At 39.5% G+C, this 27,954-nt stretch overlaps 1 protein-coding gene across 2 annotated transcripts in view; it reads right to left on the bottom strand.

Annotated features, from left to right (window-relative positions):
• AKAIN1 (A-kinase anchor inhibitor 1) overlaps positions 1-25,206 on the bottom strand; it is a 54,834-nt gene extending 29,628 nt beyond the window's left edge. The window contains exon 1 of one of the 2 annotated variants that reach the window (XM_025365540.1): positions 24,892-25,206. In XM_025365540.1, coding sequence (XP_025221325.1) covers positions 24,892-24,928 — 37 coding nt within the window. In that variant the 5' untranslated portion in view covers positions 24,929-25,206. Of the gene's footprint in view, positions 1-24,459 lie in introns of both variants that reach the window. The other variant, XM_025365541.1, reaches the window with a different exon arrangement.
• Positions 25,207-27,954: the final 2,748 nt, after the last annotated feature.

Here is a 27,954-nt window from a genome sequence, read left to right as displayed (position 1 = left end):
AGAATGATTCATCTTTGATAATTAGTCATATCGATTTCTTGTGACATTGCAATGTGCATCTTATCTAACCAAATGACTTAAAATATATTTTTACATAATTTTTATGTAACTATGTGTGTTTGTCTCTAAGAAATTATGTTACCAAAGGCTAAATGATTGCTAACAACATATTTTAGGAAAGAATAAAGTTCTATATCAGAAAATAACTTGTTTCTTGGTCTCTGCTATTTATATTTATTAAAAATATTTAAAAATTGAAATTTTACTGCTGGGGGAAGCAATTTCTAAGGAGCCTAACTCAATTAATTTATACCATATTTATAAAACCCCCTCTAAGGAACATTTTAAGACTTAATATTACCATTCTGCCAATGAAGAAAAGAATTATTGTGGAAGAAAATAGGTGTGGAATCCAAATCACACACTTTTTGTTTTAAAGTTTGCAGCATAATTAGATACTTTGAAGCAAGATAAATGATTTGGTTAAAAGTTCTATTTAAACATTGTTTCAGTTACAATACATGGGAAATATTTCATTTCACAGTTGGTTAAAAATTATTGAATCGTTGCAGTCCCACAAGCTGATATTGTAATGTGCAAAATAAAGAACTTAATAAACGGTACTAATTACTAATGGCCATGAAAATGCTCAGATCCTTTCTCAGGAGATAACTTGCTTTTACTGACCATCACACAGCTACATAATATATGCAGATTTCCTCACGACTAACTGAACACAATTGCTGAAAGCTTTTTGTAGAATTAAACGAAACTTTAAAAATATCAAATCATGGGCCACTATTGGTGTTTTTTTGTGTGTGTTACATCTTATAACCTTCCAAATTCCTGTAATTTTTTTCCAAATCATTGATTCAAGAAACTGACACTTTCCCCATGTCCAAAAAGAAGAACAGCCATTAGTGACTTCAAAGCCCAACAAAGACAGCTGGCAGCTCTATCGGGAGCCAAAACAGAAATCAGGGGTTGAGCTTTGTTATATTCTAGTTGGAATAAAATAATGTGCTTTCCTTTGGAGGAAAAAACACAGTCAAGACAACTGGTGGGGTGTTGTTTTTCTTGGGTCTGTGCCTGAATACATTCAGTGCCTCAGAGGGCAGGGGTCCTCTCTGTTTAGCACTAGCCTAGGTGTGGCACATAATGGTTACCTAATGAATAATTAATATGAACCAAGCTGTTTCAGTGCTGAGAATTTGGAGATGACGTTCAAAGCATCATCTTGACCTCTAGGAGTGCAGAAGTGCAGTGGGGCTGGTGATCTCTAAACACTCTATTGCATTGATAGCACCCGTAGCATTAAGTGCTATGGAAGTGCTTGTCTCTGAGCCATCTTTGGCATGATCCCCCCTCAGCTATCTGCTGTGCGCGATTAGAGACCGAGAAATGGAATTCGAAGCCCCAAAAAGTGGGTGGAAGATTTAACTCTGGGCTGGCTGGGCTCTTTGCTCACCCACTCCAGCACTCTTTCTGGCTTGTAACAACAAAAATCTCAGGAAGATGCTCTGAGCCCTTGCCCCAGAGCTCTCCCCTTGGATTCATTCCATACCTGCTCTTTGCTCCCTGCCCTGGGGTTCCTATGCCAGCTTTTCTTCCATGAACATTCTTTTTTAAGACTTTCAAACTTGCAGGGAAGTTGCCATCATGCTGTGGACTTGATGTTGGAGATGACCCAGGCTAGTGATAACAATCCGGAGGACCATTGCCTAGGGAGGTCCAAGCTCTTGAGGGCTGCATCTCCCTAAGTCCTGTGCTGTGGAAGAGCAGTGCTCACAGAATTCCCTTTCAAGGGAATAGTGCCTAAAGGACTGTGAGGACCACTTACCTCAGCTAGGAGCAGTCAAGGGGCACCTTAGAAAGCTAGGTCACCTTGTCTGGTCTTATCAGCAAATTGATGGCAAAGAGTGATAAGCAAAATTGCCCACTTGTATAAAGCACCGAATGGGCCTGACTTTGCAGAGTAAACAGCCTCTCAAAGAGCAGAAAGCCCTGTAATCCCAGAACTTTGGGAGGCTGCGGTGGGCGGATCACTTGAGGCCAGGAGTTCGAGACCAACCTGGCCAACATGGCGAAACTCTATCTGTACTAAAAATACAAAAATTAGCCGAGCGTGGCGGTGTGCTCCTATCGTCCCAGCTACCTGGGAGGCTGAGGCGCGAGAATCACTTAAAGCCTGGAGGTGAAGTTTGCGGTAAACTGAGACTACGCTACTCCACTCCAGCCTGAGCAACACAGGGAGATTGTCAAAAAAAAAAAAAAAAAAAAGACAGAAAGCAATTGTCTCAGATGGAGTGACTGTGACATTTGTAGAACAGAGCAGACTCCACCACAGACACAACTCTACTGATGAGGAGGAAACTGGCCTCATGTGCAGGCCTCAGATGCCCTCCAGAGACAGAATACTAACCTTTCCAGGGTTGTCATTGATTTGAGGGACTGTCCTGTGCGCTGTAAGAGGTTTAGCAGCATCCCTAGCCTCCTTTGACTAGATACCAATAGCCAGGGCCAGCTTCATGGGTAGGTAGCCAGTGTAGCCACATAGGGCCTCACACTCAGAGGCACTCTGTGCTTGGTTTAATGCTCTGCCATTGCTGTCTTAAAATTCTTAATGATCTTATCTTCATAAGGCCTGCATTTGGTAAGTGAAATTCAGTGGAACAATGGAACCCCACCTGTAGAGAGATGCGTACAATTTGTCATTCCTTCCCTCCCCGTTTGTATACCCATAATGCCTTAGCAATGCCCCACAAGCACAGAATTACGGTGGCTCAGGACGCATGTGAGTTCAGTGAGACTTAAAGCCTCAAAGTTAGTAGAAGGTAAGCACAGGACATCGACAACTGAGTTGTGGGTAAGTGGAAGGCCATGCTTTCTATTAGAACTATATCTTGCTTAGAACACATAAAGAGATCATGGCATCCTAGGAAACATAAACAATCAAGGGACCCTATCATGTTCTTTCTTGCTCTTGTTACTTCCCTGTATTGGCCAACAATTTACACTGAAAACAGTGACATAGAAGGCAAGGGAAAGACAGAGAAGCGCTTAGTTCCTTTTCCTTTCAGCCCTTCCTAACTCATCAGTAAGCCAAAGGTAGAGCATGTTGGTAGAACATGTGCATATCAGAAGTAAAATAAAAACAGTTCAGTACGTTTATGCAGCATTTCCACTGTTCTGGTAAGAAATACATAATCATGTACAAGCTATAAAACTCAACTTGTACAATTTTATTGACTCAGCATATGAGTTTAATTTATATTTGAAACTAGCATTGCATAGTATTAAAATGAATGATAAAATTCATGCTCATAACTTTAAATTATAGAGTTTTTTTAACTTAGTTAAACATGAAACAGCAAATTCAAAACACCATAAGAGGATACAGAGAGATTAACAGAAGTAAGAAAACCTTTACATTTTAGTGCATTTAATGACATTTTGTCCTGCTGTTTGAACAAAGGCCCCACATTTCCATTTTGCAATGGGCCCTGTAAATTATGTAGTTGGCCCTGCCAGTAGTACTCCTTAGTCATGGCATTGCCAAATGTCCCCTGGGGAAGCGAGAGAGGAACAAAATCACCTCTGGTTGAGAACCACTGCCCTAGACAGTCTTTACCAAACCGACAAATAAAGACTGGTAAATAGGTTGGGCACGGTGGCTCACGCATGTAATCCCAGAACTTCGGGAGGTCGAGGCAGGTGGACCATTTGAGGTCAGGAGTTCAAGACCAACCTGGCCAACATGGTGAAACCCCATCTCTACTAAAAATGCAAAAACTAGCCAGGTGGTAGTGGTACATGCCTGTAATTCCAGCTAATCAGAAGGCTGAGGCAGGAGAACTGCTTGAGCCTGGGAGGTGGAGATTGCAGTGAGCTGAGATCGTGACACTACACTCCAGTCTGGGTGACAGAGTGGGACCCTGTCTCAAAAAAAAAAAGAAAAAAGAAAAAAGAAAAGACTGGTAAATAAAGACCGACAGAACTTCAAATGAAAAAGTGTTATGGAAGCCAAGTGTTTAAAATCCTGTAGACACTGTAGGATTCAAGTTCTATGATAAAATGCCAAAATTTAAGATCATTTCCTGAATGTTTGGTGCCTCCCAGTGTTTGGTGTTTTTCTGTTAGGACAATGTAAGATTAGAAAACGATGATCTTTTTCTTTCACAAAAAGAGAAAAGAGCAATTATGAAAAGTAATGGCTAGATAGTAAAAACTGTATGTGTTTCTCAAGCCACTTTAAGAAAAAACATGATAATAACTAATTCTAATTCTAAGAAATTCTAATTCTAAGAAAAACTAATTCTCTTAAAATTCTACCTGCACCTATATACGGCTTGGAAAGTCTTTGTGTACTTCCAAGGGTACAAATAGTTTAACTCAGACACCCACTGTGGCTTCAGCGTATGTAGGTCTCGGGATGCAATGAAATACAGCAGTTCCCAAAGGCCAGTAACCAGTGGAATCACAACCTCAGCTAGCTCAGTGGTAGCAGTGGGCTCAGTAAGAGTGCTCATTAAAACGCCTAAGGATATCATGGAATTCTCTTTCTTACAGATTTATGCAAGGTGAGCCTTCAATTAAAGTTAAAAATCTTAAATGCAAATTTTAACTCAAATTTATATGTGATGTATCGTCTACTAAGCAGATTTTATAATGTTTCTCTTTAAATCATTATTGTAACCCTATATGATAAGAAAGAAATTATTATTACTATTCTATAATTAAGTAAACTGAGATTCAGAAAGACTAAGTAACTGTCCTTAAATCAAATAGCAGGTAAGTAGAAAAACCTTGTATTAAAACCAAGTTTCTGATTTTAAGTCAAGCAATGTTTTCCTATGCCATGATTCCTGTATACTGACCTTATTTTTTAAGAGATGAAGACATTTTACCTATGTATTTTCTATTTTCCATATATATATATGCACATATATATACCTATATCTATAATTACCTTTTATAGAAGTTTGACAAACATTTAGGCAATTCAATCCCAGAACTCTCTAAACAAAGTAAGATACTTAACACATTAAATAACATTAAATATTTATTTTCAGACTCATGCACTATATACTCTATAAATAATAAAAATGCTGTTTTTATTTTCCATATATAAATTGCTTCTAAGTTAAGTCATATAACAAAAATAGAAGCCTTGAACCTAATTTGATAATATACTTACCTCAATAATTTCCTCTGTTTGAAATTTGCAGTGGCATGCCTTTCTGAAATGTGGCACTAAGAACACTACCCCTATTTCTCCATTTGACCTGGATGATTGTCTGAAGGAACATCAAAAGCTGCTTAGAACGTCATTGGAGAAGACATAGTGTCAACACTGCCTGAGGAATTCCTGAGCACAAATGTTGTGGGCCCTGTCTTATTCCTTCCTGAACTGTGACTCTTTATCCATCTAAGAGTCACGTCTGCAAGCAAACAGCCAGGCAAGAAAGACTGTTCCGAAAGTCCTCAGTGCACATCCAGGTTGGTGTTGCTCTGGGTGGTTGCATGTTCCTGCTTTCTGTCCTGTGTTTTGGAGAACTGTACATCATCCCCTAGCCTAACCATGGTAGGACTTATCTGCCTAAGGACAGACAGACCCTCCTGCTTATTGATATGCATGCTATGGTAATTGAATTATTAACATTTCATCATGAAGAAGTGGGTCAACCGGGGTATGGATGGTAGCTGGAACCTGTAATATTCTGGAGGCTGAAGCAGGAGGATTCCTTGAGCCCAGGAGTTCAATACTAGCTTGGGCAACATAGCAAGACCCCACCTCAAAAAAAAAAAAAAAAAAAAAAGGAAGTGGGACAAGATCAAGATCACTCTCAGTATCTAAAGAGTGACAATCCTGCAGAGCTGCCAATGACCGGAAATGTGTATTCTTCAAACCAGGGCTAGGCTTGAGGGGAAAGACCCCTGTGTGAGCAGCAGAGTTAGAATCTTCTCTTGGTTTATACTTAATGGGAACACTATGAGATAAAAAGAAAGATGATCATTTGCTCATTCATTTATACCACATGTACAGAGCACTTGTATGTGCCAAGAGGAGATGCACAAGGAGATGGAGAATAAAGAATCAGGCAAGTCACCTGCCTGTTGTGCCTGTCCTTAAGAAGTTAGATCTGAACTTCTCAACCCAACCACACAATCAACTGCCTGGAGAGCTTTTAAAAATCCTTATGCTTAGAACACTCTCCTACAGATTTTTATTTGACCAGCTTGGGTGCTTCCCAGAGCTTCCCAGGTGCACCCAGCACTGATAATCCCTGAGCCAAAGCACAGATGGCAATGGGGTGAGCTGGAACAGGAACTAAGAAGTAAAATATATTTGCAATCAGATAAAAATCCTAACCCTTTAAAGGTATTGGTATGCCAATTTTCTTTGGGTTTTCCCTTCGTGTTTAATAAAAGTCAACCTCAGCTATGCTTAGAGACGCTAAGGAAAAAAATATGTCCAACCATGCTCAAAGCACCATCTTTTTAATAGACTAAGGGGATAAGAGTGCAATTTTGTTACATGAATATATTGATTAGTGGTGACGTTTGGGCTTTGAGTGTAGCCATCACCTGAATAGTACATTGTACCCATTAAGTAATTTCTTATCCTGCACCCACTTCCTGCCTTCCCACCCTTGTGAGTCTCCAATATCTATTACGTCACTCCTTGTGTCCATGCATACACATTATTTAGCTCTGATTTGTAAGTGAGAACATGGGGTATTTGACTTTCTGTTTCTGAGTTGTTTAACTTGATAATGGCCTCTAGTTCCACTCACGTTGTCACAAAAGACATGATTTCATTCATTTTTGTGGTTGAGTATACATATGTGTATATATGTGTATACCATATTTTCTTTATGCAATCATCTGTTGATGGATACTTAGGTTGGTTCCATATATTTGCTATTGTGAATAGTGCTGCAATAAACATATGAATGCAGATATCTTTTTGTTATAATGATTTATTTTCCTTTAGGTAGATACCCAGTAGTGGGATTGCTAGAACTAATGGTAGTTCTAGTTTTCGTTCTTTGAGAAATCAGGAGCCTGGCACACCTTCATCCTGTTCTGGTGGTGGCAGTGGTCATTGAAAGAAGATAAACGTCAAGTAGAAGATAAACTTCATGGGCTCAAGTTAGGACCCAGATCAAATACATCTGCTCCCCTTAGAAAGTCTCTTTTCAGTTCTTTAATAGGCTCCTTCCTCTCAAGGACATCTTTATTGTTTAAAGGCACTAAAGACCATTTCTTTATAAGGTACATGACAAAAGGACTCTCTTTCACCCTCAGTAGCTTCTCTGTCCCCATCCCACACTCCAGCACTCACAAATGGAGCCCCATGCTTGGCCCAGTGGTGCTAAGGGACTATCGGTTGAAGAGGGTTTCTTTACTGGAGCACAGCTTTAGCCACCCCCAGTGCAGGTTTCCTAGGAGGACTCAGACCCAGAGCAAGACAATCACTTTCTTCCCAAAAGAATTGACCCATCTTCCTCTCCAACCTGCTTTGCTCTCTGCCCTTCAATCACAGCACTCTGACACTTTAGTGTCCTTATTTATATTAAAGTCCTGCCCACTACCTAGCAGAGCACATAGTTCACAGAAGATAGGCAGCGAATGCTTGTGAAATAAATGAATCAAATTATAACAAGTGTTTATCCTCCATACTGCCCACCTATTTATGGCCTTAACTGATACCTTTAGCTCCATTCTCACCAAGGCTGCTGTTTTCTCTTTTCCCAGGCCAGGTGCATGTGACTGAGAGATTCATGAGAGACCTGCCCCTGTCTAAGGCAGGTACATGGAGGGGTGGTCATACTGGTTCTTTCTACTGATGGCCAACAGCTCCACTCAACTAGCACTGTCCTATAGGCACAACAAAGAATGGCAAGATAAGAGAAGCTTTACATGTTGTCCTTCTTGACGTAAGTTATTTTTAGAGTAAAATAACTATTAATTATTAACTCGTATAGCATGACCTGATCAAGTAGGTGGTGAAATAATCTACTCTGAAGCATGAGTCAGATTGCAATTAAGGCTGTAGGGAACTTTATTCTAAATTCCCTGGTTGGAGAGTGATTAAAATCTTATCTACGGTATGGCAATAAACACATAATTTCATTTTTTATTCCCCCCAAAATGCAAAAATAAAATGGGAAGGCAGGAATAAGTGCACAAGAATGTTAGAAATAAATTCCATGGAGATAAAAATTAACAACTTCTTTCAGGCAACACAAGATGTGGTTTCCATAGAGCCCTCCTGTCTAAATGCCAAACAAACTCATCATACTTGTCCATAATAGAGATACTACATTCATAATTTCATTGTATTTATTGAGTGCCACAGCAACACTTCTCTAAGTTTGAAAAAAAAAAATACAGCCAGGTACGGTGTCTCATGCCTATAATAACAACAATTTGGGAAGGTGAAGTGGGAGGATCCCTTAAGCCCAGGACTTCAAGACCAATCTGGTCACTGAGTGAAACCCCATCTCTTAAAAAAAAAAAAAAAAGTAAAATTTAGCCAGGCATGGTGGCACGTGGCTGTAGTCCCTGCTACTCAGGAGACTGAAGTAAGAGGACTGATTGAGACTAGGAGGTTGAGGCTGCAGTAAACTGTGATTGCACCACTGCACTCCAGCCTGGGTGACAAAGTAAGACCTCATCTCAAAAAGAAAATAAAAGAAATAAAAATTTTTAAAGGAATTGAGAGAAGTCATTTTACTTTTGTCTGCTCATTGCAGCAAATCCATCAGCTGTGACTATTTGGAATATGGAACAGCATTTTAGTCACAGGTTAAAGAAAGACAGTTCTAGTTTGGCATTTACTTGTATAAAGATGTTCCTTGCTGATAAGTGCATGTGATACATGTGGCACAGAGTAGGTCTTCTACAAATGTTAGCTCCCTTGCCTTTTCTTACATTCATCTCATCTGCCCAGTAAAGGTCATTAGTGAGAGTAAGATGCTGAACCTCCAAGGATGCTAAGGATGATGATGTGGAACAAGATTTTAAAAGAGGCAGTTATATTAACTTACTCAAAGTCACATAGCAAGTCAGTGCTTTTGAAGAAAACTCCAACCCTCTCCTAATGCCTAGCTAGTGACTGCATGGTTGTTTCACCAACAAGGTTTGTGGCTTCTTCCTAAGAACATTCAAGACCAAAGATAATGGTCAAAGAATAGTATCCAAGAATATATGTGTCTGGCTCTGACATAAGACCACAGGATGGTAATGTAGGTCTTAATACCTCACAATACAAATTGACCCTACCTAAGTAGTTAAGTATTTTTTTAAAAAATGCACTATACCCTCACCAGAAAATCATCATTCAGGGCCACCAAGTGTACTTACATGTTCATCCTCATACCTAAACGTATTCAGCTCTTAAATATAGACGAGATCAAAATTATTCAGATCAGCAAGATGGCCATCTGCTTTCAAGCATGCAGCTGCTAGCCTTTAAACAGCAACTTTCCATGATTCATAACTTATTCATCTCAGGATGCACTCAGACATCTGCTTTATCATCAGCCTGGCTTACTGTAGCATTTTGCTTTAAAGTTTTAATGTCTGCACAGGTAACATTGTGATTCAGTAAATCAGTCTTTTTCCACAGAAAGAATCAACTGTTTAGCTCCCAACTGATGGCCCAATGTTGAGATCGTCCACATGCAAATGTATGTAAAATGTACATTATTAGTCATTCCTCTTTAAAACAACAATAACATCAGTAATAGCTTCCATTTAGCCTACTGTGGGCTAGGCATTTCATCTTTATTTTCACTACTGCTCTGTAAAACATATATTATCATCTTCATTTTTCAAATAGGCATATCAGCAAGCTTGGATAATTTACCCAATGCCACTAAATGTGAAAGTGACAGAAATTAGTTGTTTGAACCTTGACCTATCTGTCCCCAAACCCAAGCTTCTGCAACAACCAACTTTGCTTCATATTTGAATTGCTATGGAATAACTGAAACATTCTGATCAGTTTTATAGAGAAAGAGAGACTATAATTAGCCAAATTCCACTGATTTTCACCTCAAGAAAGCTCATGCACGTGGCACTTAGTTAATATAAATGCTTTGAAAACTACAAGGCATGGTGTGAATTTATTAGGTCTTCTTAATCTTCCAGACAAGTTTTGGCAGTCCTGGCTGTCTATTCTTTTACTCTCCATCCCTGACAGCAGCATCCAGGAGTACGTGAAGAACCTAGGAACTGTGCAAGGACAGAGTCCATTTCTCTGCAGGAGAGAAAAGCATCTTATATCCTCTAACATTGAAGAAAAGGTGCTGGACATACAGAAGACTCTTTCTAAAGAGACCAGTTTTATCTAGTGCACATATTTTTTTTGTCCCTAACTCTATTATGCAAATTGTTTGTTGCCTCCTATTTAATAACTGCGTTGTACACAGAATAAAAAAATTGGCCCAACTTTCAAATCCTGGTTCTGCAACCTAAAATAGGTCAGGCATTTAGAGCTTCACTTTTATTATCTGAAAGGAAAAATATAAATAATGGCACCTTTTGCTCTATGTCTTTTTAAAAAATGATATATAAAAGACAACTGAGTGACACGAAAAAATGATAAGAGTACATTGGGTAAATAGTCACATCAAAAAATAATATGCATGTCAGGATAAAATTTTTGTTACAAAAAGAGAAAGATATGTTCATACAGACAAAGGATAGGAAATTATATTCAGCATATCAATAATGATTAGTTGAATGATACTATGAGTGATTTTTGTCTTTTAATTTGGTTAGTTATGCTTTCTAAAATTTCTGAAACTGTAACAACAAAAATTTTCAAATGATGAAATATAATTCAATTTTAAATGGTAATGGGAAATCAGAAAATATAGTAATTAGAGAAGAAAGACGTGTAGGCAGTCAGTAGCCAACTTAAACCACCTTTAAAACTCTATGCAGTTGATTTAAAAAGCAAGATTAAAAAAAAAAAAAAACCGATGTTGAATATAACGCAAAAGGTAGTTTAAAAGTAAAAACAAAGGAAAATGCTCCAATGTTGATTCCTGTTATTCACAGTAGTTATTTCCTATAAAGTTACTGCAAACACTTAATTAGATCATATGAAACCATTGCTCTTAGGAAAAATACAGGGTTAGTTTCCTGTGAGCCTCTATCACAACATGTTTTACAATTGAGCAGTAAATACACAACCTTGTTTAATGTGTGTTTCTGTTTAAAGATACCTTACTTAACATATGCTGTTGATTCATTAACATTAATTTCACAACCAATAGTACTATAACTCACGGCTGAATCAAGCTGACCTAACACATGTATTTTCTCCATAAGACACATCACAACCTTCTTGTGCTTGGAAACACTATAGAGCACTTCAGCACTACATTCAAGAGTCATTTTAAACAGTGAAATCGCTAACAAAAAGCACACAAATATGAAACACATGGCACTAATAGAACACATAAGAACATTTGTTCATAGTATCAGAGCTGGAACGAAGAGAGAGTGTTCAACCTTAGCTGGGAATCTGTTAGGTGGCTCAATTTTTTTGCCACTCTGCACATGTCCCACAATAACAGCAAAAGTGCTGCTCTGATTTGGGGGTTACAAATAAATTTTAGGGAGTAGGCAAATTTGCAAATATGATATTCACAAATAATGAGGATCCACAATATCATTCAAACACTAATCAAAAGAAAGCTGCTCCTAGTCAACATAGTCCTAGAAGTCCCAGCCAGAACAGTCAGGCAAGAGAAAGAAATAAAAGACATCAAATAGGAGGAAAGTAAGTCGGACTCTCTCTGTTTGCAGACAATATGATTCTATCCCTATAAAATCCCATAGTCTCTGCCCAAATGCTTCTAGTTCTGATAAACAACTTCAGCAAAGTTCAGGATACAAAATCCATGTATGAAAACCAGCAGTATCTCTATACAGTAATAACCTCGAAGTTGAGAGCCAAATTGAGAATGCAATCCCATTCACAATAGACACAAAAAAAGAATACAATACCTTGGAATACAGCTAGCCAGGGAGATAAAACATCTCTACAATAAGAATCATAAACACTGCTCAAAGAAATCAAAGGTGATACAAACAAATGGAAAAACATTCCATGCTCAAGAATAGGAAGAACCAATATTGTTAAAATAGCCATATTGCCCAAAGCAATTTACAGATTCAATGCTACTCCTATCAAACTACCAACGACATTCTTCACAGAATTAGAAAAAACTATTTTAAAACTCATATGGAACCAAAAAATGGTCCTGAATAGCCAAGGTAATCCTCAGCAAAAAGAACAAAGCAGGAGGTATAGTTACTGAACTTCAAACTATACAAGGCTGCAGTAATCAAAGCAGCATGATACTGGTACCAAAACAGACACATAGACCAATGGAATAGAATAGAGAGCCCGGAAATATCACTGCATACCCAGCACCACCACCTGATCTTCAACAAAGTTGACAAGAACAAGCAGTGAGAAAGTACTTCCTATTCAATAAATGGTGCTGTGATAGTTGGCTAGTCATATGTGGAAGATTGAAACTAGACCCTTTCCTTGTGTTATATAAAAAATCAACTCAAAATGGATTAAAGACTTAAATGTAAAACTTCAAACTATAAAAACCCTGGAAAATAACTTAGGAAATACCATTCGGGACATAGGCCCTGGCAAAGATTTCATGAAAAAGATGCCAAAAGCAATTGCAAAAAAACCAAAAACTGACAAGTAGGACCTAATTAAACTAAAGAACTTCTACACAAGCAAAAGAATCTATCAACATAGTAAACAGACAACCTACAGAATGGGAGAAAAATACTTACAAACTATGGATCCAACAAAGGTCGAATATCCAGAATCTACAAGGAACTGAAATAAATTCACAAGCAAAAAATAAACAACCCCATTAAAAAGTGGGCAAAGGACATGAACAGACAATTTTCAGAAGAAGACATACATGTAGCCAATAAGCATATTAAAAAATGCTCAACATCACTAATCACTAGAGAAATGAAAATTAAAACACCAATGAGATACCATGTCACAACAATCAGAGTGACTATTCTTAAAAAGACAAAAATAACAGTTGTTGGTGAGGTTTCAGAGAAAAGGGAATGCCCATACACTCCTGGTAGGTGTGTAAATTAGTTCAGCCATTGTGGAAAGTAGTTTGGTGATTTCTTAAAGAACTTAAAACAGAATTATCGTTCAACCCAGCAATCCTATTGATGGGTATATACCCAAAGAAATATAAATCATTATACCATAAAGACACATGCAAGTGTATGTTTATTACAGCACTGTTCACAGTAGCTAAGAAATGGAATCAACCTAAATGCCCATCAACAGTAGACTGGATAAACAAAATATGGTATATATACACCATGGAATACTGCACAGCCATAAAAAAGAATGTCATCATGTCCTGTGCAGCAACATGGATGCAGCTGGAGCTGTAGGAGCTGGAACTCCATAGATGCATGGATGGAGCTGGAGACCATTATCATAAGCAAACTAACACAGAAACAGAAAACCAAATACTGCATGTTCTCAGTTATAAGTGGGAGCTAAACACTGAGTACACATGGACACAAAGAAGGGAACCTCAGACACCAGGGCCTACTTGAGGGTAGAGAGTGGGAGGAGGGAGAGTATAAAAAACTGTTTATCAAGTACTATGATTATTACCTGGATGGCAAAATAATCTGTACACCAAAGCCTCGTGAAATGCAGTTGACCTATGTAACAAACCTGAACATGTACTCCTGAACCTAAAATAAAAGTTGAAAAAAAGCACTGGATTTATTATCAGTCTAAATAACCTTCAGAATAAGGTTACTAGGAATAAAGAGGGACACTCTGTAACAATAAAATGGCCAATTCACCAAGAAGACATAACAATCTCAAGTGTACATGCATCTAACGAGAGAGCTTCAAAATATATAAAGCTAAAAGTGGTAAACAAAAATGAGGAATGGAAAAATCCTCAATTTTTTCTATAGGCATTAGTACTCCTCTCCTAGTAATTAACAGGCCAAGTAGGCTGAATATCAGTAAGGATATAAAAGAAGTAAACAACACCTTCAACTAACTGTATGAAAATGGCATTTATAGAGCATTCCACCTGAAAGAGTAAAATATACATTGTTTTAAAGGGCATATAAAACATTCACCAAGACAGACCACATTCTGGCTTATAAACATACCTTACCAAATTTAAAACAACTGAAACAATTGCAAGTCTATTATCCGATCATAATAGAATGAAACTAGAAATCAATAACAAAAATATGCCCAGAGAATTCCCAAATTATTGTGGACTAAAGAATAGACTTCTAAATAATCCACAGAACAATAAGGAGGTTTCAAAGGAAATTAGAAAATATTTTGAAATGAATGAAAATGAAAATACAACATCAAAATTTTTAGAATACTCTAAAGCAATGCTTAGCTGGAAATTTATAGCATTAAATGTTTATTTTAGAAAACAGAATGATCTAATATAAACAATATAAGTTTTATCTTAAGTCAAGAAAAACAAGAGCAAAACAAAGTCAAAGCAAGAAGAAAAAAGGAAATAATAAAGAGCAGGAATCAACAAAATTGAAAACAGGAAAAACAATAAAGAAATCAATGAAACCAGAAGATGTATCTTTGAAATGATTTTAAAAACTAATAAAACTGTAGCCAAGCAGACAAGCAAAACCAAATAAAAGACACAAATTACTAATATCCAGAATGAAAAGGAAATGTCTTTGTCCATTTTCTGCTGCTATAACATAATATCTACAGACTTGGTAATTTGCAAAGAACATAAGATTATTTGGTTTATGGTTCTGGATGCTGGGAAGTCCAAAAGCATGGCACTGGCATCTGGTGAGGATCATCCGGTGGTGGGAAGGCAGAAGGCAGAAGCAAGCACATGAGACAGAGAGAGATGGAGCCAAGCTTATTCTTTTGTCAGGAGCCCACTCCTGCAATAACTAACCCACTCCTACAATAATGGCATTAACCTATTCGTGAGGACAGAAACCTCACAACTTAATTACCTGTTAAAGGTCCTGCCTCTTAATGTGATTGTTACAATGGCAATTAAATTTAAACATGAGTTTTGGAGGGACATCCAAACTACCGGATCCCACCCCTAGCCCCTCAAAACTCATGTTCTTCTCACAGTGCAAAGTATATTCATTTTATCCCAATAGTCCCAAAAGTTTTAACTTATTCCAGCATCAATTCAAAAGTTCAAAGTCCAGCATCTCATCTAAATCAAAGACAGCTGAGATTCAAGGTGTGATTTACCCTGAGGCAAATTCCCTTTAGCTGTGAAACTGTGAAATCAAAACAAGTTACCTACTTCTAAAATACAATGGTGGGACATGCATAGGATAGGCATTCCCATTCCAAAAGGGAGAAATAGGCCAGAAAAAAAGGGGTAACTGACCCCCATGTAAGTCTAAAACCCAACAGAAAACAACATTGAATGTTAAAGCTGAAGAATAATATTCTGACTCAATGTCCAGAATCCTAGGTACCCTGGGACAAGAGTTGGACCTCAAGGCTTTGGACAACCTTTCCTTCATGGCTTTGGTGGGCTCAGTTCATGCGTCAGCTCTCTTGGGTTGAAGTATTTTGCTTGCATCTTTCCCAGGCTGGCATTTTACACTGGTAATTCTGCAGTTCTGTGGTCTCAGGGGAGGCCTCACTTCTATGGATCCACTTGGCATTGCCCTACTGAGGAATTCTATGGTAGCTCCACCCATAGGCAGGTTTCTTCCTGGGCACCAAGGCTGATTATTGTTAGGGATGAATCGCCCCAACAAAGCTTCTTGGTACTGCTGACACTTCCCCCAAACCTCTCCGTGCTGCCCACCCCTCCCCATTATGCTCTGCACCTCTTCCCTGTGCCACCTACTCTCCCCACTGAGCCCCTTTACATTTCTAAGCTCTGATGTAGGTGCCACAGTGAAGCCAGCAGACTTTACCTATCAGGGCTTGCTGTGATAAGCAAACCCTAATTACAAGCCATCAGCACTGCACAGGGGGATGTCATGGGAAGCATAAACAAACTTTACCTACAGCCTCCTGTAAATTCTACCATAAATGTTGCAAGTTGATGCGTGGCAAAATTAACCAGCAAACAACCCCGGGATGTGGCCATACCCAAGAACTCCCCCAAACTCCCCTCCCCAATATAAACCCCTCATTTTATAAGCTCAGAACTGCTCCTCTGACTATTAAGAGGGCAGCCAGCAGTTTAATAAAGGCTTGCCTGAACTTGGGTCTCCTCTCCCTCTTGTCCTTTCTCTCTCGGCTGACCTTACAATTATGACTTTCTTTGAAATCCAGGTGGAAAAAGGCATGCCTTCACAGCTTTTGTATTCTGGCACTCGCAGAATAAGCATCGTGTAGATGCCGCCAAAGCTTACAACTTGTGCCTTTTAGAGCAGCAGGTAGAGCTACACCTGAGCCCATTTGAGCCATGGCTGGAGCAGCCAAGGAGAGCTATGCTGAAATGCGGGGCGCAGAGACCCAAGACAACTCTGGGTAGCAAGCCTTTGGAGGGCACCTCATCGCCATCCCCCAAAACCATTCTGCCGTCTTAAAGTTCTGAGCCAGGGATAAGAGGGGCAACCTGGAAGATCTTTGAAATGCCTTCGTAATCTTTCTCCCATTGTCTTTATGAACAGCACCTGGCTTCCTTCTATCCATTGTAATCTCCTTAGCAAATGATGACTTCGCCACAGCATTCTGCCCTCAGCATTCTCTAACAAACACATTTTTTCACTCTTTATATAGCCAGGCTCTTAATGTTTCAAATTTTTCTGCTCTGCTTCCCTTTTAATTATAAATTCTATCTTTAAGTCATTCCTTTCCTCTTACATCTAACTGCATGCCGTTAAAAGTAACCATGCCAGATATCCTAATTCATCACTCTTAAACTCTGTATTCTGTAAAGCCCTCAGGCACGGACACAATTCAGTTAATGTCCTTGCTACTTTGTAACAAGGATAGCCTTTACTCCAATTTTTCAACCCCTTGTTCTTCATTTTCATCTGAGGCCTTATCCTGTATCATCCATATTTCTACCAACATTCTGGTCACAACCACTTAAACAATTTCTCAGAAATTTCAGACTTTTCCTACAGCTCTCTTTTTTTTCCTGAGCCCCCGCAAGAATCACCTTTAATGCTCTGTTCACAGCAATAGAGACTTTTCTAGTCTGTTCCTCCAAATTCTCCAAGCTCCTACTCATTACTCAATTCCAAGGTTGCTTCCAAATTTTCAGGTATTTGTTATAGCAACAGTCCGACTTCTCAGTATCAATTTTCTGTCTTAGTTCATTTTGTGTTGCCATAACAAAATCCAACAGACTTAGTGATTTATACAGAAAAGAAGTTTATTTGGCTCCCAATTCTGGATGCCAGGGAGTCCCATGAGTATGGTGCTTACATTTGGCAAGGGTCACCCCATGGTGGAAGGCAAAAGTAAGTATGTGAGACAGAGGGCGTAATGGGGCTGCAATCATCCCTTTGTCATCAGCTCACTTCTGCAATAACGAATTACTCCACTCGCAGGGAGAATTCTAATGACCTAAAGGTTTCACTTCTTAAAGGTCCACTTCTTAATATTGTTATAATGGCAACTAAATTTCAACATGAGTTTTGGAGGAGACATTCAAATCATAGCAGGGGCTATTACTATAGAACCCATGTACATTAAATAGAAAATAAGAAAACATTACAAACAACTGTATTCACGAAAATTCAACAAATTAAATGAAACAGGCCAATTTACTAAAAAGCTACCGAAGTTCACTCAAGATAAACAAAATAGTCCTATATCTATTAAAGAAATTGAATTCGTGGTTAATGACCTCCCTATGAACAAAACTCTATAACCAGATGGTTTTACTGGTGAAGGAAACATTTAAAGAAGAAATTATACAATCTGTCTTATACGAGCAGAAAAAAATTGAAAAATTCACATCATTTTCGAATAGTAGCCCAATCTGTGCTACGATAAGAAAAATACCATAGACTGGATAGCTTAAACTTTAGACATTTATTTTACATAGTTCTAGAAAGTAGGAAGTCCAAGATCAAGGTGCCAGCCAATTCAGTTCCTGGTGTGTGGCTCTCTTCCTAACTTGCATATGAATGCCTTCTTCCTCCATTCCCACATGGTGGAGAAAGAGATAATATCTCTCATGTCTCTTCCTATAAAGTTACTGTCCCATTTATGAGAGTTCCACCCCCATGACCTCATTTACCCCTAATTATCTTCCAAAGGCCCTATTGCAATTACCATCACATTGGAGGTTAGGATTTCAATATGTAAACTGGTGATGAGGGAACATTTGAAAATATTCAACATCTATTGATGATAAAATCTCTCAGCAAACTAGGAATAGAAGGAAACTTCTCTAACCTAATAAAAAGTGTCTACAACAAACAAAACTATAGCTAATATAATGCTTAATGGTAAAAGACAAATACAGTCAATTTGCTTTCCCCTAAGATTGTAAACAAGGCAAGAATGTCTTCTTATTACTCCTATTTAATATTGTAGTAGAAGCACTAGTCTACACAAAAAGGCATAAAATTAGAAAAGAAAAAATAAAACTTTTTTCAAAGTACTTGCCTACATTTAAAAATCCTAAGGAATCTACAACTTATCTCTTACAACTAATAAGACAGTGAAGCAAGAACATAGAAAAGGTCAACATGAGAAACTGAACCATACCTTTATACTAGCAATGAATGTGTGGAAATCAAATTGTTTTTAAATTATATGTACAATAGCACCCCCCAAAAGATACATTTAGGTATAATATAGCAAAATATGCAAGATCTATATGCTGAAAGCTACAAAATTCTGATGAAATAAAGAAGAGCTAAATAAATTAAGAGACATATCTGTTTATGAATTGGAGCTCAACGTAATCAAGAAGTTCATTCTCCACACACTGATCCATAGATTTCAGGAAATTCCATCTAAATTTAGGCAGGATTTTATGTAGATATAGGCAACTTGACTCTAAAATTTAGATGAAAAGGTAAAGGAACTACAGTAGCCAAAACAATGTTGAAAAAAAAGAAAAGTTGGAGGATTTACACTATTTGGTTTTAAGACTTACGGCAGGTTGAGTATCCCTTATCCAAAATGCTCAGAGCAAGAAGTGTTATAGATTTTGGATTTTTTTCAGATTTTGGAATCTTTCCACATACATAATGAGCTATCTTGTGAATGGGACTCGTGTCTAAATACAAAATTCATTCACATTTCATATATATCTATCTTATGCCTATAGCCTATACATGTATGTATATTTCTTATGCACATATATTTCATATACATCTTATACACATGCAAGGTAACTTTAAATGATATTTTAAATAATTTTGTGCATGAAACAAAATCTATGTTAAGTATGTGTAGAGTTTTCTATCTGTGGCATTATGTCAGTGCTCAAAAAGTTTCAGATTTTGGAGTATTTGGGATTTCAGATTTTTGGATTAGGCATGCTCCAAATGTGTAAACCTATAGTGACAAAGACCGTGTGGTCTTAATGAAAGGATACACATGTGGATGAGTTCAACAGACTAAAGGGTTTTAAAATGGATGCTCATAAATATAGTCAATTAGGTTTTGTTTTTGTTTGTTTTTAGAAACAGGATCTTGTTCTATCTTCCAGTCTGGAGTGCAGTGGCTCAGTCATAGCTCAAAAAGGATCCTCCCACTTCATTCTCCCTAGTAGCTGGAACTACAGGCATGTACAACCACATACAGCCAATTTTTCTTCTCTTTCTTTCTTTTTTTTTTTTTTTTTTTTTTTTGGTAGAGACAAGGTCTCACTATGTTCTAAATTTTCTAGGCTGGTCTCAACCCCTGGCCTCAAACAATTCTCCTGCCTTGGCCTCCCAAAGTACTGGGGTTACAGAAGGCGCTGTCTGTGAGAAAGTGGGCCTTCTCCACACACTGAATCTGCCAGCATCTTGGACTTGGACTTCCAGCCTCCGGAACTGTGAGAAATAAATTTCTGCCATTTATAAGCCATTCTGTCTATGGTATTTTCTTGAAGCAGTCCCAGTGGTCTAAAACTTGGTATGATTTCATTTATACAACAGTCTGAGAAGGCAAATCCATGGGGAAAGAAAAGAGATCAGTGGTCACCAGAGGTAGGCGGGGTGAGGGGGAAGGGGGAATGATTTGACTACAAAGGGGTAGCACAAGAAAAAACTAGGTGCAATGAAACTGTTATGTGGTCATTACATGAATCTATACACATGTTGAAACTCATATAACTCTATGCCAAAAAAGCCAATTTTACTGTATGTAAATTTTTAAAATAATACATAAATGGAAGTTGAAAGACTATGCTAACAGGAAAGAATTTATTGTGTTGGCAGATTGTAAGCCTCACAGTTAAGACAGTCAGATATATAATTTATTTATTTATCAATGTGTCGGGAATTTGTTAAGAGGTTTATATAAATTAATAAAAGTTAAATACCTTGCAATAAATATTTCCTTATATGTCTTTGGAAGTTCTTTCTAGAAATATTGGTGCCAAATATTTTTCAGATGGAGCTTAGATGGCAAGAGACTGGCTGTCTTTTTGCTTACAATTACACCATTTTTACTCCTCCATGAAATCCTTGTTATCAAACCTTGCCTACTTTTTATGCAATAAAAGAAATATTTTTATGTTGGCAATTCACCTGACTTGAAGGCAATCAAAGCAAATCAAGTATATATATATTAGGCTTATTCACAAGAAAGGTAGACTAATCCCTGAATTATATACTAATCATGAAAGAAGGTGGGGAATGGCCTGGGGATAAGGTAACTTCTGCCCTCACTTTCTACCTCACCCTCTGTTTCTTATTAGCTGTTCCTCAAGGAGGAAGCAATTTAGGAAAAGAAATCTGATTTTTCAGAGTCTGGAAATCTTTGGGTGAAACCATGGCACTGAAAAGGCATTTGAATTTGTGAACATACCCTCTTTCTCTTCCTGGAATTAGGCCAAGAAATATCCTAACATTCCCTTGTGTACTTTGTCACATTTAATACCAATGGTCAGTGGTCTTTGTTTCTTGTTCCTCTTTGACTTTGTCTACAAATTAGTAATAATTCCTTGATATTTCCCCACAAAACGAAGAGCACTGTATTAGAAGTACAGAACTCCTCCCATAAGTGTTTTTCCTCCCGAATGTAAAATATTGCTGTAGCCACAGCCTAAATAACCTGGATCAGTTTAGTATTATGGGACAAATATATTTCTCCATATTGGTTGTGTCATCCCCTTTCCTTTGGCCTTGGTAGTATGCTTCTTAGCTTTCTCATATTGCTCTTGAAATTTTCTACCTTCAGTTTATGGGGATGAGAGAGGGAGCAATAAAGCAATTTAGGAAAAGGAAGCAAGAGGCCTCATTTTGGTCTTTAGCCTAAGTCATGTAGCCTAGCTCAACTTCTATTTAGGTATATATGGTACTTACAGAGAAATTTATATGTATACTTTATACCTCATTTAACTGCTAATAATTTTGTATATTTCCTTAAGAGGGAAGCATAAATAAGTGATGGGCTTCAAGTAATTAAATCCTTAAAAATTTAGTAGTCATGCCCCTTACCTTTAAGGGGTTTGAAAACTGACATGCACAAAATTAAAACCCTCCTAAATGATAGTCTATTAATAGTAAGAGAGAGAGCATAAAATAGAATTGAACTGTCTGCCCCACACAAAGTGAAAAACAACCCAAATACCCTGTTCAACTTAAGCTATACTCTTTACAATCTATAGACTAACTGAAACAAGAAAATATAACAATATTTTATGGCATATAAAACTGAACCCTAAATAGGGTTAATAAAGTCTCATTCTAGTTCTCCCTCATTCCATTGTACTTCTGGACTAGAACTTGTTCTACAAATATCTGTCACTTTTCACCTTTGCCTTTAAGGTAAAGAGCCAGGGGAATCATTCAAAGGCAGACCAGTCAGCTGAGGCAAGTTCAGATCTACACCTCAGGGCTCTTGCCCTCCTGCGCTAAAATCCAAAAAAGCTACAATGTGTTTTGAAGGGCACAGTACCCACTGACCCAATTTTATGAATAGCTCCTTGTTAATTTATTGTTATATTCATCTTGGCTTACATAACATGCTTTTAATAATTTTGGAGTGATCTTAGCATATGACCCTGTTTCTTCCCTTTCTGAGTGTTAGGTTAGCTTGGAAAAAAGCGATGGGAGTGTATTTTCTTTAACTAGTACAAAACATCTGGATTCCCAGATTATTATAGAGATTTAGAAAAGCAATAGGCAAGAGATGAGGTTGCAGTGCTGAAAATCTGGTGGAGTTCAAAAGCAATTCATTGTTCTGCTTTTCTTTCAGAATAATACACATCACTATATGAATTAGAAAACAAATGATCCATAAATGAGAAGATAAGTTGACATTTTTAGCACCCTGTTCTTATTGTCCCAAATGCTTATGATTTTTCAAGAGAACCCCAAAATTGAAGAAGTGATACAAAAAAACAAACAAACAAACAAACAATATTTCCCCAGAGGTTTTTGTATCTATCCTATCCAGGTCAATTTATGCCATCTCGGACAGTTATGAATAACTTCTACTTTCCACACAGAACAAAACACTAATACAAAACTTGAAAGCAAAATGGCAAAATAAAGTTCTGTCCAAATTGTGGGCTCTTTAAACCAAGCCAGTCCACTCCAGAAATTCCCCATTGTTCATTACACTAGCCATCACTCACGATCTCGCTTTTAGAAAAATGCCTAGTTAACATCATCCAACAACCCTAACTCTTGGACAACACCATGTCCTTCCCCTCCTTGGAAAGGATACGCTGAGTCTCTGGCTACAGCTGACCTTGGACCAAAAATCATCTACCCCTGGAGCCAGCGAGACATTTTGTCGGGAAGAAAGATTGTGGGAGAAAAAGACAGATTGTGAGGTCAGAAAACTCCATTTGAGACTAGCAAGATTATCTGGAACCAGCCTCCCTGGGGATGGTAGAGTAGGTAGAGTAGTATTCCTTAACTCTCAGGGTAATTAGGAGATCAAATGAGATAGCAGCATGAAACTGCTTTGTAAAGTGTTAAGTGCTGTATAAATGCAGCAAAGAGCTGTTTTCCAACTTCCTTGCTCCAGTATTGATTGAATGTCCTTCACTATATGGGACAATTTCCTCCCTTGAGTTTTTTAGGATGGGCAAAGGAAGAGTTCCTGGGCATTGCTTTAAGGCCTTCCTCTAAGAACCACTGCCTGTGGTAAAGCCAGAACCTGCAGAAACTCATCCCTCCCTTCCCAGCTAGCATTCTGAGGGGGAAGGGGAGGGGACTGACTTCCTCTTCTCAAGTTTTGCTAATTGAATTTTCTGAAGAAAAGACTCAATTCCTCCCTTAAAAAAATGCATTATGCCTTTTCTCCCCAGCCATCTGAAGCCATGACCACAGCAAATGCATACCAGTCTTTCAAGTTAAAGACCCTCGGAACAAAGCTAGAGTTCTAGGCCCCTCCAGTCTTCCCCACTCCCTGTTTTCCACGGCCGTCTCTAAAGAAATCAGACCCTAAAATGTGTGAGAGAGAAATACTTTGGATCTACCCCTAGAGACAGCGTCGGACGTTCACAATGACCACGCTTTTCCCCGCTTCCTCGCTTAGCCCGGCCTCACTTGCTCCAGTGGGGCGGACTCAAATGCACACGCACGCACACGCCGGCAAGCCGGTCAACCGCAGACAAATCTGACTCTTCGCCAACTATTAGCCACGGAGAGCAACAAAGGGACCAAGGTCCTTCACCGCCTGCTCCAAAAAGACACTGCAACCTCCAGCAGCGCCGCAGTAGCTGCCTCTGTGCTGCAGCCTCGGGTCGGAGTTTCAGGTCTAATTCCTTAAGGAGTATCGCTCCTCTGCCCTTCGTCCTACTCCCCTTGGCTTCGCCCACTTCGCCTCCTTCTCCTCGGGAGGCCAGGAGGAGCCGGGTCACTTTGCCAATTCTGCGGAGGGGGAAGTAGCAGTGAAGGAGATTCCCACGCAAGTAGCCCGAAGCCCACTACTCTCCGTCACACCTCTCCACTCTCTCGCCCGTGTAGGTGCCGGTGCTGCTGGCGAAAGTCCCAGTTCTTAAGGCGCCTGAGCTCGGATGGGTGTGGAGGAGCTAGGTGGGAAGAGGAGCGGCGGGACTGGGGCGAGGAAAGGCTGGAGATTGTTAGAGGACAGATGGGGCGGGACTGGCGAGAGGAGCGAAGGCGACGCGCCCAGGCACTCCCCTGGCCCCTGAGCGCAGACAGTTAACTCCAACAGGCGCAGATGGGCCGCAAGGTAAAGAGGCCTTTTCTCCCTCTCCTCTCCGTCCTCTACCCCGCTTCCCTACTAGATACCTGGTGAAAAAGCAAGGTGCGGTGTACCTGGAGCGAACACCATGATTTCCTCCAGCCGCTACGCCCCTAGGTTAAGAGAGAAAGACAGGCAGACGGAGGATGGGAAGAAGGCCGGACTTGGCGGGGTCCGGCGCAGGAGGGCGCCCTGGGCGGACGGCGGGCGGGACGGTCAGCACCACGGACAGCTCCCGCCGTTAGGTCCTGGGGCCGAAGCTCCAACCGCCGCGGCGCGCTCTCCCTCCACAATGCACCGCTGCGCCCGCGGCCACCGCGGCGGCGGGAGGAGGAGAGTGAATCCCCGCTCAGTCCATCCCTCATTCCTGTGCCAGCTCGGCGGCGCACACTGCTGCTCAGAGAGCAAAGCAATTCCACCGCTTTCACGCGACGAGGAAGGACGGAAGAGGAAGAGAGGGAGAGGTAAACTTCCCGGCAGGGGGACAGCTAATTGCTTTTAATTACCTGCTGTGGCTCGCCCCCGTGGATATTGGACTGACATTTAAGACAGGTTTGTCAAAAGAAAAAAAAGAAAAAAAAAAAAACACTTCTAAGAGCTTTCTTTACTCTTGAGGATGACGCTGAGTTCTCCTAGTTGGGCTTGAACAGAGGGGCGGGTCTGTCAAGTTAATAGGTCCTAGAGGTCCGTGAGTCCTCTCTTGCGAGTCCCAGTCCTCTGCTAACGTCAGAAGAGAGCAGGAGGGAAGGACAGAGTGACTATGGAGCGCTCGAAGAGGGCGCCACTGTCAGGTTCCGCTCCCAGGTGGCAAATCCGGCTCTGAAAATTCCTAAGCTTGAAGGTCCTCAAGGTCATCACTTTAGAAAAAGCAAGGCCTGCCAGGGCACTGGAAAGAGAACTCATACACCCTTTACAAGGATGAGCCAACAGAGCCCCCTGCAAGTGTGAGAACAGCCCTGAGATCAATCAAGAAACATCAGTTCTTCTCCTATCCTCACCCAGCTGAAAACTGCCTGCATCCCCCCCTCCCATACACCCAGTTCTACCTTAAAGGTACTGGGACTGCCTTATGCTCACTTCATGCTCCTAATCATTGCTCATTTTAGGTACCTATTCCCCAATAATGTTTGTGCAGTGTGAACAGCCCACACTAGATGTCACCCAGCTTGAAACAGGTCCATGTGGGTTACAAACCCAAAGCTAAAGCCACCCAGAATCCTCCAGCCTCTCCCCCATTTTTCCAGCTAAATAAGGTTTTCCAAGCACAAAGGTAATCAAGGTCATCCCCAGTGTTTTATGGGGTTTCTTCACTTTCAACTATCCCTGGAAAATGTAACTATTCTGAAAATTAAGTATCTCTTAATAATTGGTTGATGGCTATAAGTTCTAGAGTCTTTTGGCAAATGTAAACCATCCAAATAACCTTATTGGCACTGGTTTTGTTCAAAGCCATCTGATAGATTAAAAATGCAAATAGTTTTACAGCTTTTGAACTACAGTTTGCATGGAGGCATATGGGCAGCCTCATCATAATACAATCAGTATTGCTTTTAGCACCTGGCTCAACACAGGCTTGAACATATGGGTCCTACCCCAGCAGCAACAAGATGCAAGTCAGCTGATGGGCAGGATGAAGTGTGTGCACGACAGGATGGAGTTCTCCCATTTTGCCAAGTTTCTCCAGTGATACTTCACTCTGTCTTCTTCATCCCATGGTAAGTGTAAAACAGTATTTAAATAATTTTTGGATGAAAGGTGTTTTTCTTTTAACACATTCAAAAGTGCTCTCTTTTAGCCCTTATGTTTAAATGGGCTTTCATCTCCCAATACATAAACAGTTACCCATGATCAAGTTCAAGGAAAAGCAATATAGTATAGGAAAAACAACAACAAAAGACTTGAGAATCAGTCAGACTGAGACCCAGGTACCACATCTTCACCATTTACTAGATGCATGACATTAAATAAGTTACTTAACCTGTCCTATCTCATCTGCAATATAAGGATTAAGGTATCTTGAAGATTTGTTGTAAGGATTAGCTGTAAGATGGGTTAATGGATTAATTAAGAGAGAGCACAATCTCAATTAAACTCATTCCAGGAAATCACTGGCACCCTGGGAGTAGAGTACACCCCATGGGAAAGCAAACAAAATATGTTAGATCACTGTTTCTCAAACATTAATGTGCATAAGAATCCTATGGAGATCTTTTTAAAATAAAAGATTATGATTCAGCAGTGATATGGTTTGGCTGTGTCCTCACGAAATCTCAACTTGAATTGTATCTCCCAGAATTCCCATGTGTTGTGGGAGGAATCCAGGACGAAGTAATTCAATCATGGGGGCTGATCTTTCCTGTGCTAATCTCATGATAGTAAATAAGTCTCATGAGATACGATGGTTTATCAGTATCAGGGGTTTCCGCGTTTGCTTCTCTCTCATTTTCCCTTGCCGCTGCCATGTAAGAAGAACCTTTCGCCTCCAGCCATGATTCTGATGCCTCCTCAGCCATATGGAACTGTAAGTCCAATTAAACTTTATTTTGTTTCCAGTTTCAGGTATGTGTTTATCAGCAGAGTGAAAACAAACTAATACAAACAGTTAGGTCCTGAGATTCTGAATTTCCAACAAGTTCCGTGGTAATGTCCATGCTGCTGGTCTATGGAGTAAACTTGGATAGCAAGGTATCAGAGGCATCAGTCTTTTAAAAGGAAGGAAATTACTTGTATCTTTCCAACCTCAGAGCTTATCTTTTTGAGTTTTAAACAAAGAAGGAACTCAGATGGATTCTCATAGACTACCAAGATAAACAGTAGCCAAGATGGTAGTAGAAAGAAAGAATGCCTGAAAATGGTCCTGGGGCTCCTTGGGCTATGTGATTAGTCTTCAGCAGCAATAGGAGGTAGTAAGAATTCAGCTCAAGAGGTCAAGAACAGAGAAAAAAAACCCCAACTCTTCTCAGCCCCATCCTCAGCTCTTTCCTGCCCTTCTTCTTCCCCTCATCCCTTCATTTTTTTCTACCCAACACCACTAGCCAGAGGACGATATATTCCCAATCCAGTTTTTGTGTGCATATATTTTAGTCAGAGCCTTTGTTTTATTTCCAATAAAACCAAGGCACTTCAATGATTTTTCTATTTTGCACTGTCATTTATTTCACCAGTAAATTTTACAGTCAACAATACTATCTCCAATGTTTACTACTACTTGGCTCATTATTCTGTTAGCTTTATTGAAACACCCCAATAATGCTAGTAGACTTTTTTTGAGACAAGCTCTTATTCTATTGCCCAGGCTGGAGTGCAGTGGTGCCATCTCGGCTCACTGCAACCTCCACCTCCCAGGCTCAAGAGATCCTCCCACCTCAGCCTCCCAAGTAGCTGAGACTACAAGTGCACACCACCATGCCCAGCTAATTTTTGCATTTTTTAGAGATGGGCTTTTGCCATGTTGCCCAGGATGGTCTTGAACTTCTGAGCTCAAGCCATCCACCTGCCTCAGCCTCCCAAAGTGCTGGGATTACAAGTGTGAGCCACTGCCCCAGGCCTTAGATTTTTTCTTATGTCTT

The sequence above is a fragment of the Theropithecus gelada genome, chromosome 18 (genome assembly GCF_003255815.1).
Source record: "Theropithecus gelada isolate Dixy chromosome 18, Tgel_1.0, whole genome shotgun sequence".
Taxonomy (NCBI): domain Eukaryota; kingdom Metazoa; phylum Chordata; class Mammalia; order Primates; family Cercopithecidae; genus Theropithecus; species Theropithecus gelada.
This window is presented reverse-complemented; position numbering and strand designations above follow the sequence as displayed.